The sequence below is a fragment of the Struthio camelus genome, chromosome 3 (assembly GCF_040807025.1).
Source record: "Struthio camelus isolate bStrCam1 chromosome 3, bStrCam1.hap1, whole genome shotgun sequence".
Taxonomy (NCBI): Eukaryota; Metazoa; Chordata; class Aves; order Struthioniformes; family Struthionidae; genus Struthio; species Struthio camelus.
The window spans coordinates 68,619,853-68,633,347 of record NC_090944.1 but is presented as its reverse complement, the minus strand read 5'-3'; the positions used below and the strand labels follow the sequence as shown (position 1 = coordinate 68,633,347).

At 39.7% G+C, this 13,495-nt stretch overlaps 1 protein-coding gene across 26 annotated transcripts in view; it reads right to left on the bottom strand.

Moving 5' to 3' along the window:
• NCOA7 (nuclear receptor coactivator 7) overlaps positions 1 to 13,495 on the bottom strand; it is a 102,824-nt gene that overhangs the window by 49,838 nt on the left and 39,491 nt on the right. For all 26 annotated transcript variants that reach the window (XM_009682870.2, XM_009682874.2, XM_068938191.1 and 23 more), the window contains one exon: positions 6,097 to 6,350. In XM_009682870.2, coding sequence (XP_009681165.2) covers positions 6,097 to 6,350 — 254 coding nt within the window. The remainder of the gene's footprint in view (positions 1 to 6,096; positions 6,351 to 13,495) is intronic.

Here is a 13,495-nt window from a genome sequence, read left to right as displayed (position 1 = left end):
AAGACGGGCAAGTCCAGTTTGTAAGTATGTGAGTAAATCATTTGGATTACTTACAACAAAGTACCTTTCAGTATGAAGAGGGGTGGCCAAATCAAGCCTCCAGTGATTAGGGCTGATCAGCATTAGCCAGTTACCAGCAAGAACTCTATACATTTCTTTAATGCATTTTTTCTTTTTCAGGTTAAAAGCAGCACCTTAATTAAGTCTTCAGCTGCATCCTACTGTTGAATAACCATATTTAGAAACAGATGGTAAAGAAGAGAAAATTACGACACATTAGCACAAGAAAGTTTCAATTTTCAACTCAATACAAGATGAAAATTCTTCTTCAGATTAAGCTTATTTTCTAAATAAACTAAGGATTAAAAACTATTATGCAAAGCAGGTTCCATAGCGTGCCCCACTTTTTTATTACTTGAAGCTCTCTCCAGATTTTCACTGCCTTACAAGCAACTTTTAACTTCGAACGTGACAGCAGGCGCTCCTGATATCAGGGAGCTGCCTCTGTTGGTTCTGTGCCAATCAGGGCCGCATCATGACTGCTGAAAATCGCAATATCCTCTGTTTTATTTACTAGCGTTTGTTCTTGGCCAGCTGACCAGAAGGCTCCAGGGCTTGGTAACCGCACATGTGCTGTCCTGCCTCCAAATCCCCTCTTGCCCAAGTAACATCAGGGAGCACAAGCCAAAAGGAAACTGTTTTCTGCCTCTGGCTTATGTGAGATACGCTGGCACCCCCTGTTCACACACAATATACCTATCTCATTACATGGGCGCATTTTTCCCCTTCAGGGCTCCTGTCCCAGTGTTTAGGACAAGAATCGCAGAGATGAAATAAAAGGAGGCTTTTTTGGTCTCACACCCCCCTTACCTGCTGCAGAGCTTGAGAAGTGTACAGCGAATGAGATAGGGGACTGCTTGAAGAAAATGGCTGGTTTTTGTACTTAAAGAGCAGAACGATAAGCTAGTGAATTACATTTGATTCAGCTAATAAGACAAAAGTATCTGTGTGATGTGGGACAAGTTACTTCAAGCAAACTTTTCTCTAGGGTACATTCTTCACTTTAACGGTGACCAATTCCTCACGCATGCCGATGGCTTGTGATTTCAAGGGAAACCACTGGAATCTGGGGATACTCAGCACATCTGGCAGCAAGACACATTATTTTGTCAATATACTTATTCCTGCACAATATTCAGAGGACTGTGTTCAACGCTAATTGCGCCGCTCTTCCACTGTCTGTTTTTAGAAAGCCAGATTTTTACATTTCAGTGTTTTCATCGGCCAAATACAAATAATAATCCTCATCCTGCTTAGCAAATCCTGACAGGAATCCTGGTTTCCTAGTCTCACAACAGTCCCTCTAACAGGTCTATCCCAGAGACGTGGACTCTCGTCAAGAAATTGGTGCCTCCAGTCTGCTATAGCTGCAAGGCAGGCAGGGCTCCTGGAATTCAGCCTCGGGTCTGCGGAAGCGTTTGAAGACATCAGGGGAAAAAGATAAAATCAAGAAAAACTGAAGCTTAGCAATTCAACATTTTCCAACAGGACTTTCCACACAAAGCGCATCTGAATGAAGCGGCCAAGTTCAGAGGCAGGTCAAATCTTATCCGAAGAAGAGTATGGCATCCTGGGCACTGAGTAGAGCAGCCAGGGTGCCCAACCAAGCATTGCACTGTGCCGGACACATACACCCTCAGAAGTCTGGAAGAAGATTACTGCAGCAATAATAGCATAAAGAATAAGATTAAGTTAAGAAGCTGACTGCCTCATAGGTCAAGAGATGAGGCAAAATTAAGAAGAAAGGAGTGTTATTCCCATTCGTCCTCAGAAAAGAAGGACAAGCAGTATCTGTGCCACTATTGCTTTAAGCAAGAAAAAAGGGCAAAATCTGAAAAGCAATGTCTTATAGGATCACATCTGGAGAATGAATGCCACAGGTTTATTCCAGAATTACAGAGTCACTGAAGAACAGTGCAAGCGGTAAGAGAAGTGCTAAGAGAACAATGCAAGTGCTTCATCTCTCCTATGAAGAAAGGCTGAGGGAGCTGGGCCTGTTCAGCCTGGAGAAGAGAAGACTGAGAGACGATCTCATCAGTGTGTACAAGTATCCGAAGGGAAGGTGTTGGAGAGGACGGGGCCAGACCATTTTCAGTGGTGCCCAGTGACAGGACAAGAGGCACGGGCACAAACTGAACCACAGGCAGTTCCATCTGAACCTGAGAAAAAACTTCTTTCCTGTGAGGGTGAAAGAGCACTGGAGCAGGTTGCCCGGAGAGGTAGTGGAGTCTCCTTCCCTGGAGATATTCAAAACCCGCCTGGGTGCGATCCTGGGAAATATGCTGTAGAGGACCCTGCTTGAGCAGGGGGGTTGGACTGGATGATCTCCAGAGGCCCCTTCCAACCTCAACCATTCCGTGATTCTGTGAAAAGATGAAGTTACACTGGAGGAATCTTCTGGCAGCAGGATCTATTCAAACACTTAGCAGTGTCTCAAGAGATATGAGCAGTACTGCATACTATTCAGATACTTCTAACGATGCCATCACAATGCTAGAAGATACGTTGTACAGAATAATCTTGTACAGGTAAACAGATGCTGGAGGATTCCTTCCTGCACGAGGCAAAGGGCACAAACTCTTCCTTCCTCCTTGGTTCTGCGATGCCACCCACTGGCTGCAGACAATAACACAACATGGCACTTTGCACATACTCGGCAAACAGCTTTTCATTTCGTAGCTGCACATCCATCGTCTTCAAAGAAAAAGAAAGGTCTTTTAACCACTATTTTCCACAAAATGTGGAAGGGAGCACTACCGCCTCCAGCCCTCCACAGCCTTCAGAAACTGCATTATGATCATCCTACTGGAGAAGGGGGATTTACTGAGTCAACAAAATCCTTCTGAGAGAAAATATCAGCTCTTGCATAAACTCATTGAAAAGAATGACATTCAAAGTGAAAGAGCAAGAAAGTCACTGTCAGCATTTGCAAATTCATACAGGCAAACAGATTTACAAGCTTCTAACGGACATGATGCGTTAGGAACAAATTACAGTGAGATGTAACGTTCTTCCCCTGTTTCTCTAATAACAATAAATAAAGAAGGATTTGTGACCCTGCAAAACATGAAAGGGAGATTATTCAGGGGACAGAGGTCTTCATTCTGTTAGACTGACATATGTGACCTTTCTAGACTCAAAGCCACTTATGATAGAACTTCCATTAAGCCATGAAATAAATTATGTATGCATCATCCTACTAACACAGAGATGAGAATCTACAGGACTGTAGCTGCATCTAACACGTTTTTCTTTTCACTAGGACAAGAAAGCATTTCAGCAAAGCGCAGAAAGCCTTTAGAAAAACATTAGTAACTCCAATAGGAGATGTTTTTAAAATTCTAGGCATTAAGTCAAAGCTAAATAATTGGAAAGCAAAAAAAAAAAAAGGCCTCTGTGCAAACATACCCAGAAAAATAGTTAGCTATAAGTATTAGGGGGACATTATTTTAGTCAAAAGATCTCAGAAAAGTCAATAAAGGGACAACTCACAGGAAGAAATCACGCAGAAGAATTTTATATGTATATATACCTATAATTTTAAATAACGAAGACAGTGCACTGTCTATGCATCGAAAATCTCTCTGAGCCAGTTTCAACGTGGAGGTATATCAACATTTCAAAAACAAAGCCTTTACAGATTTGGCAGTAAGCATCTTCTCACCGATACAGCTAACATATCTTCCACTAGGGAACTGCCGAATTCACACCTTTGTACACAACTCAGCTCAGAGACACAGAGAGGTTTTGTCCTCTCCGACAGGCAGGTGCAGGCTGTCTAAACTAATCCAGGTCACAGAAGCTGCAAGGGGCTTAGGAAGAGCTTTCAGGAACTGCTTAGTCACCATATAGTGAAGGTAGCAACTTTCCAGAGAGCTGCAATAAGAAATGGCTAAGCGTAGTAATCACTTTGGTTGGCACAGCTGCAGCAGAAATGCCAAGCAATACTATGGTGACTACTGTTTCAACCTAAATTACTTCATTTTAATAGCATGATGGGTAGATGTTTCCTATGGAACTCATTTCACAATCAAGAACTTTCCTTCTCTCTCTCTAAACCTTCACTTCCACAATTTTGACAATCCAGTTGGGTAAAAGCATTTATTTAGAAGCCACTGAAAACAGGATTTAAATAACAAAAGGGTTTCACTGCGGATTGTGTCAGTCAAGTCTGTGTTCAGCTTCATAACAGAATTAAATTCTTGGATTTCTTAAGGCACGGCAGAACCCAAAGGCCTCAAAACATCTGCATGACAGCTGCAAGCGTTTCAAGTCACCCTCTAACAACGTCCAGTCAGCACTAAACATATCAATACTTACTAAACAAACATTAGCGTGTTTGTTTAATAGCGATTGTTGGATCACAGACCACGGGCTCCCTCTGCGAAGACAACCTAGAGTGCTTTATTTTTTCCCTTGGAAAGCCCCAGAAATACTCTCCAGTAAGAGCGATGTAGGGAAAAGGCAGAGCCGGAGCCTTGCAGGGACAGGCAGGAGGCGAGAAGTGGTGGCAATCCCATGCGCTGCACTTGCACACGTCTGGGCTGCCACTCGCCCCCTTTCCCTTCCACTTCTGCAAGGGAAAACCCAAACGTCATCACGTATTTCACAAAACTACTGAAATACTACAAATAAAATTCAACTACCCCACGAAACTCTGAATTCCTTTAGGTACAAACCAGTAACAAATCGCTGCTTTTAGCAAAAGCACTTTACTACCAGTACAGCAGGAGTTTATAATTTTGATGTCTCCTAGTGACTTTTTTTTTTTTTTAAACTAGCATATTAACAAAACAGGAATAGTTCACAGATTCATTCCTTAATACAATCCTTTCAGTTCTTGTTCTAAAGATTTTGTTCAAGAACACTGTGGTCAGAACTCGAGAGAAAACAGAAGCAAGTTTTCTTCTCGTTTCTAAATTACTGATCTTGTTAGATTCAAAGTTGCCAAAAATCATGCACTGATCAATAAATTACTAATCTCTTGTGCCTGCTAGGAGATATTATTCTAAGATTTGTTTTTTTGTGAGGCATATATTGCCTCATAAGAGAGAGAAACTTAAGACGTGGATTAGCCTGCATGTGCCAGTCAATGCATAACAACATTTTACTGCTGACTCAATTCCTTCTGCTAATGAGGAATCCTCCTCAGAAGTTAGCTGTTCATGCACACTGTTTTAACAGGAAAGAAGCCTGCTTCTATGATATCTACAGTATTCATTTGCCAATTTTTTTTCTTTTAAGAAAGGATTTCTTAGAAGATGAAAGTCATTCTCTTAAGAGTTTATCCTTACAAAATACAAAGAGAAAGTTTGGACAGAATAGTATCTCATAAATCATATCTAAGATAACTTAGAGTATTTAACAAATTATAATCTAGAACTGCAAATAGGTCTGTATTCGAATCATCTCACAGATACTTAAGCAAAAAATTAACTTCATTTGAATTGCTTGCAAGAACTGAGTTAATAAAGGTGCTTACGATTAGCTGAGGTACTGATACAGTTGGGAAAAAACCCCAAACTTTCCAGCACACAAGACCTTCGACCTCTTGCTTGAAAACGTGTAGTTTATTCACTTTTTTGTTCACACTTCAATAGGCAAGCAGAAGCTAAATACTTAAAAATATATATATATATTCACTGATATTCAAAACTGAATATGAATTAAGACTGAAATCTTAATCAGTACGTACCAACTTGCAAAACAAACAACCCTCCAAAAAAACTGAGCTCCAATGCCATAAAACATTAAAGACGAATCAAAAAACAAATTTGTCTGAAATACCGAACTTAACTGTTGCCTGTAACAACGCTGAGTTTTTGAACTGAGAAACAAGAAATACCTTTTTTAAGGATTGGTAGGATAAAGTCAGAAGCAGATGATACATAGGACTATATATTTTTTGTCTGTTTTTAAGACAATTCAAAGGCAATCATCCTTTTAAGGAAAGCACAGAATATGCAAGAAGTACATTAACAAACATATATCAAAACAAACATATTTCAAAAATATTGTAGCATTAACATAACTCACCAGTACTATAGTATCTTTTAAGTTCTGTGCGCCTGATGTCTTTCAGTTGATTGTATTTTTTCTTTTTCTTCTCTTTGTCTGGAGCAGTTTCCTTTTCCCCAGCAAATCTACAGTTGTCTTCAGAAGAGCTGATTTGCTCCAAAATGGCTTTGCTTTCATCATCTTTCTCAGAAGTAGTTTTGGAAACAGGAGATCCAGAGGAATTGGCAGAGACAGTCTCAGTGTTTTGTTTGGCTTGCCTTTTCTTTTTCAAACTATGCATGAAAAAAAAAAACCCACAACATTAGGCTGTAGCTATCCTGTACAAATAGATTAACTCACTTGCTAACTTTGTTTTTAAAAAATGAATTCTGTATCAAGATTCATTACAACTCAATAGAAAAAACACAAGTACTTCCTTTCAACAGTAACTCATTAACTAACGTTATCTCAGGGCATACGCTTCAATCATCGTATCATTTCAAGGACATCTCCAAGAATAATAAAAAATAATATCAAAAAAATAAAGTTTTTGCAGTTATTTTCCCTGTTCTTCCTCCCCAGGAAAAGAATTTAAAAAAAACACACAACTGGATTTTTTTTGTAAAAACAAATGACTAAATATAGAAACAAGTTACTGAATAATGTTTTGAAGATGAAACCTAGGATAAAGTAAAAAAGCATAACAAAAAAGGTCATAATGTATTCTAATGCAACAACTATCATTGTAATTTCAGTCAACTATTTCTGCTACATAAACTGCTTGTTTTCATATAAACTTGTTACTTACGTCCATTTTGTCCAAGGTCATCTACCAGCAGCCACCCATTCTAACGTACAGCTGCTCTTACACAACCCTCATCACCTCGTATCCCAAGCGTCACCCAGCAGCTCACTAAGAAACGCGGCTGCAAACTGTCCAGAAGCATTCCTCAGCTGTTACAGCTCCACTGAGAGAAATGTTCCTGACCTGCCTTTAAATCTTCAAACCTATCGCTATAGCAACAAGAGTATTTTCTTTTTAAAATGAAGCCTTAAAACAAAGCTGAAGTGAGAAAGGTGCCTCAGGAATCCTAACACACTGAGTTTTCTGCTAAATCACCATCTTTAGTATTGATTTTCTGCAAGAACAAAGGCTCATTTCATAGGGTGATAGTCAGAGTCATTACAACAGTCCTCTGTTACCATCTGTTTAAGAATCATTGACATACACAGCACAAAATGAAAAACTACTCTAAGGATCCTTCTCTCTAGTACATTAAATTTTCAGTTACATGGTACCTAAGGGAAGGAGCAGTATATTAAGTCTGTTGGTGCTAATAGTTTCGTTATGCACACAGTTGGAAAATACAGACAACGAAGGATTCACTGCAAACGTGAAAAAGTTACCTGACCTCATACAAGTGGTTTAGATAAGTATGGGAAAATCAAATGTCTATGCAGGAATTTGAGATGCTCCCTACCATCTCTTACATTCGTACTCTACAAATTTATTTTTTCAAGCTACAATGTAAAAATAAATACACAGAATACTTTGAGAATTACAGTAAGACATGTCAGGTTACATATCAGTTTTTCCATCAAAAAAACATAACACCAAAATCAATTCCCGATTTTAGAATATCCAGCTTGAGATCCCTAAGAAGGGTCACTTTTGCGAGCCACAAACAACCAACATTTTCCATGAAACGTTTCAGAAGATCATCTCACAAAAGCTGTGGCTATCACGCACATACATACATACAGTTCTTCAGTGCTTCCTAAATCATGACTGCAAGAGATCCACGTTCTGCAGCAAACTCAGTGAGGATGAGCCCTACCTCTGCTGTAGCTCCCCATTCATTCAAACCCATGGATTTCTAAGACAACTAGTAGTTCACGCTCTGCACAGCAAAAGAGATTCAGTGTGTGTGAAACTTCACAGATCAGATGCTGCCTACACATGAAAACAACCTCCAGGGATTTATAAAAGTGAACACATCTACATAACAAATGAAATTGTTCCGTTTAGATTAATGAAAATTTGAGTATACAAAGGAAGCTTCTTTTAGACTAATAAGCCACAGTCTTGATCAAAGGCTGCTGTAACAACTACAAAATACTACAGTCGTTTTGCAAACATATGTCTAAATTTAGACCTGGTAGAAATCTTTGCAAAGCAGTTCTCTACACTGGAATTTCATAGTCTTACATCACAGTTGAACTTGTTTCCAGATTTGTAAATGAGACACGTCCCCAATAGTTTACTCTGCTGAAACAATGACCTTCCTGCACGTGCGCATATCACAGGATATTGAAATCATCTGGTTCAACAGACTAGAACTGGTAAGCCCCAGCTAGCAGCCCCTCTACTACTCACATCTGAGAGCCCACTTTTTTCAGTTCCTAATCTATTTGTTTTGATCACAAACCTCATTAAGCAAGTTTTCCGTTGTATAAATATAGTATCGCAACACACACACACACACAACACCAAAACATATAAACCTTACAAAAAAAATAAAAATAAAAAATTATCTCCACAAGTCAACAAATGTCATGACAATACCGACAGCTTCCATCAGTACTTTTCTTAAAATGTACTTATTTGAACCGGAGCTTTTAAATTTGCCCCAGGCAACAAAAAGAATAAAGAGCTAAAACAGGATTGGCCCACTAGCGATAGAAAAGAGGAAAGCAGAAATGACAGTCTATATGTGGCAGTCAGTCAGTCAGTCAACACGACACTGACTCATTCTCCTCACTGCAGCGTTCAACCTTGCCCCGATTCCCGTGTCGCACAGCCCACTGAGAGCTACTGACACAGCCCACAGCAACTCTGGCACACAACTGCTGCTGCAGATGGCCAAAGCAAAGCATCACAGGTGCACTCTTCAGGTAAGAGTGACCAAAGATCTGGGTGCTCCAAAACTTCTGTTCTCTACGCATGACATGCGTCAAATTTTCAGGTAATGCAGAGCTTCCTCCTCCTGCTCACCGCTCCATTTCAAAGCGATGGTCTTTCAACTCTTGAAGGGGCAACCTCAGCACTAGAAAAAAAAATACTGGATGAGGGTTGAGTATCTGTGAGGTTCATCAGAGGACTCCGAGCTACTGCAACTCTACCTGGCGTTATGACCTCTACTTCGAGGATGCTGCTTTTAAAGGTCTCCTAAGCCTGGCTAAACCTACAAAAACCTTTAGGCAGTCTTAAAAACCCTTGACTATAGTATTCTGAGGAACCAAAACAAAGTATTCAACATTACTTAACACCAAAAACACAGCATCTGATGTATTACGCTTTCTGACACTGTTTACCAGGTGCGCCCTTTAGCCTAGCAAATACAAAGTCCTATACAAACACAAGGCAACTCATTATTACTATGCACTGGTACAGTGCAGCAGTGATTAGGCCGCAAAGAGAGGAGGTGGAAGGTTTACAGTACCTTAGCCACCACTCCTGCCCCCCAGAGCACCCCCCGCATCTCTACCTGCCCTTCTCGCACTCAGCCGCACAAGGCAGCGAGGCGGACTGGGCACCCGTGCACGCCGCCAGTCCCCCTTCCGCTCACCCCAGCTTACAGTAAGATTTCAAACCCATCATCTTCTGGGGAAGGAGGTAGCCAAAGGTCTTCTCTGCTTCTCTCCCAGACCTCTGGTATTTCCCACCGTTCACAGCGCGAGCTGCCACGCAAGATCAGTTTTACAAATGGTTTTTTTAAATAATTCCCTTCTTCAGCTTTGGAAAATTTCTACTGGTTTTGTTCAGTTTTAAAGGTAATCTCTCTGAATAAAAACAAAATTTAGTCTTGTCCTAATGATTATGAGAGCAAAAGGGAGCTGAAGGACAAACTACCCCCCCCTAAATTTGACCATAGTGTCAGGTTTTGCAATTAGACCAGCCTTTTAAACCAAACAATTCATTTCTTTTTCAGCAAATGGACAAGCTGTTACTGCAGCAGGGATGTTTGTTTTGCAGTATCACAGTTAATGGGTATGTTGTGTTTCACTGGGAAGGTTGCTGAGGATGCAGAGAGAAAAGGGGAGGGCAGGAGAAACTAACAGCTTATCTGCAAAAACATTCAATTTTCTGACCAAGCAAAGAGTCTTACATAGCTGTAACTTCATTTAAACACCAGATAAAGTCTCTCAACCTATTTGGTTCTGGCAGGCAAAATAATTTTTCTGTATTTATTTACAGGCCTCTTTTTACTGATCCTCAAAGTGTTTTCTGAGCCACAACTGGCATTCTATTTTCCAAGCCTGCCTGAATACATAGTCTTTCAGTAGAGTCTTCAGTCTGCTACTGTGAATAATGGCCAACATGGAAGCCTTACTACTAAATCCCGTGAAAATCATGGGTACTGAACACTTTCTGAACACTGTGAGCTGCCAGCAGAGATTTTGCTGGGTTCTACCCTATTGGAGGAACAGAGGAATAGAAACATTTTGCAGTGCAAAGACCATTCTCAGGCTACTTAACACAGACTATTGATCTGAAATGGGTATAATTCCAGATGAGGTCGATAAAAATATTAAGTCAACAGTGCTTTTTTAAAAGTATTTTGCAACTGACTTTTAAAGAGTCCAGCCATTGACTTACAGGAAAAGAGCTAGGAAACATTTCAAGAAAAGACCTAGTTCATCTCCCAGACCCAGGTCCATCTGACTACCTACAAAAGGCAAATAAATACGCATTTTTTGATGAATAAGACAGACTGAATTTCCCATAACTCTAAGAAGAGAGAGAGGCTTAGTGTAAACACAAAACTCATCACACAAACGAGAAACAATCTTCTAGTGGAAACTGGGTAGAGAAGATTAAAAACAATTGGGGAACCTGATGCATCTGAGAAAATAAAGAAATAGGAATCTGATAATAAAACATCTTTTTCAGTACATTATATTTGGTTTTGATTAAGACTCAAATGCATAGCAAAAAATTGAACAAGAACTCATTCGGTAGATACTCAATTAATCATAGACATAAAGAACACCAGGTCCACATCTTAGGGTAATAAGACAACGCTTGATTTTTTATGATATATTAGATTAAAAACATCAGAGATGCTCAGAGTACAGACAACCCTCTACTTAACAACAAAAGCATCTAATAAAGTGGCCCTGCAACAAATATGTAAAAAGAAAGGGGAAGGGAGCAGAAATCTTCATTTTATCTTCAAGTTGACAGAGTTTTTTCCCTTTGGGAAATTTTCTACAATGTGCATCCTCTAAAATTTGCCTTGATATCTGGCATACAATCAGCATAACATCCTGCAGAGCACAAACACATCATGTTCCACAGAGGCAGTCTTCTTAAATCCATTACATATGCATGCATGCACGCAATAAGATTAACTAAAATTATTTAAAAAAAAAAAAAAAACACACACACACACTCTCTTTAAATCACTTAAAACATCTTGATCTGTTTTGTCCCCAAGCAAGAGTCCTGTTAATTCTGAATGAAATAATGGGACTGTGTGTGATTATGTATAAGGTTATGTATATAAGGTTAATTAACTATTTTATGTTAATTTTCCATCTCTTCACTCAGTGTAATATATCATAATTTCATCAAGTCTTTGTGCCCTACATGCCCTTCTCCACCCATGCAGAAGGGCTAAATAAATCAAAATCATGTTCAAAAAAGAAACATTATAGTAAAAAAATCAATATTAAGAATGCACTGGTCTGATCTTAGCAGCTATTGTATTCCAGTCTTGCACAGATCATCGATATCCCCTTCACCCAGCTCGGTGCCAGCATAGCTCAGGCAGCTCTGGGCACAGCTGTGCTCTCATCCAGTCTGATGCAACCTGATGAATAAGTGATCTCAGGCAAAATAAATCACTACTGCTTGTAAAGCCAAAGAAAGTCAGACTGCTTGCCAGAGCATCACACCTTGCTCCCGACTTCCTCAGCTACTTTCACTTCACAGCGGGAAAGGATACAAAACTCATCCTCAGTGAGAAACCTTCATAAACGAAGTAGTGGCCACCCGGCAAGAAAGCTCCCTCCACCAAACATCAACCATTTCAGCCTGGTATGCACCCTGTTTAGGTAACAAGCAAGCCACAAGACTGTATGTTTACTACTAAAACAGACTATTCAGGTAAAAATAAGGGGTGGCATTCATTTTTATGCTGCATTTAAATAATTAACTGTAGGAAAAAAAAATACAAAAAAAGTAACTCTGAAGTAGCTATTAAGGACAAAGTCCATGGCTTCGACATATTAAAGAGTGTCTGTACTCTGTTAGCTGTTCAAATGACAGGTTATGATGTATTCAGCACTGCATTACCATGACAGTAGTTTAATAAAATCCTTTCCGTGTGGAAAGGATTTTGGAAACTTGTTTTAGTTTGATTTACATTCCTATTTAATTCCTTCTTTTATAAACCCAGTTACTGCGGGTTTTCAAAGAACAGCTTTAGCCAGAAGGTAAAATGAAGAAATCCCTCCCTCAGGAATTACGCCCTTAACTTTGCCTTCAACTGACTCAACAGACTTGTTCAATTAAATCCACACCACGAATCTATCTTTCCACAAATACAGACTTGATTCTTACCACATTCCCATCTGGCTCCTCCTCTTCTCCTTTGCTAACGATGCCAAATACTTCTCCTACAATGGTGTTCATTAATCATCTCAAACAGCTCCTACGCATGCAACAGATTCTTCCTAAACTGGCTCAGCAAAGCCACTTTCTCTTCCCTCAGACCCCTTCGGAGGGAGGGATGGCCCTGACTCTCTGTCTCCAGCTGGTGCTCTCACAGCTCTACCAGTTCACTCAGACTGCAATTGCCACCTTACTAAACCATCACCTAAATTGACATTAGCTTGTTGAAGCTATAAAAAACAGAATCACAGTTACATGGATAAGAAGAGTATTGCAGCAAAGCTGCACAACTTCTGCCCAGGGAAATCATACCTTAAAAAAAAAAACTATTAAGAGTGCTGGATGAAGTCAAAAAGCACGTGCTAATCAGGCTGACTGAAATACGTTTCAATTTCCCCCTCAAATTCTGATAAACCCCTCCCTCCCTCAATTAAACAGTCTTTATCTTATGAAAGTCCACTTAATTTAAAAGATAGGTCCTTTCAGGATTAATAACTGATTGAAACAGGGAAATGAAAGGGTACGAGCAAAGGTTTTTTCCAAAAGAAGAGAGATGACAGGATACAAGGAGACCTATGGGGATGTGTGCTTTTCAACACAGTCATCTCTACTCACCTACTTCCTCCGATCATCTAGGTGCCAAACTTTTCTGATGATATAAATCTAGTTTCAGTTTTGATTAAGCTGACAGAAAACAGCTGAAGAGAAATTTATTGCCGAGTGACATTTACAATGAAGCAATAAACAGCAGATGAAATTCAATGGTCAATAAAAGCAAACTCTATGAAAAAAAGAGCCCAAGTGAGACATACATCATGC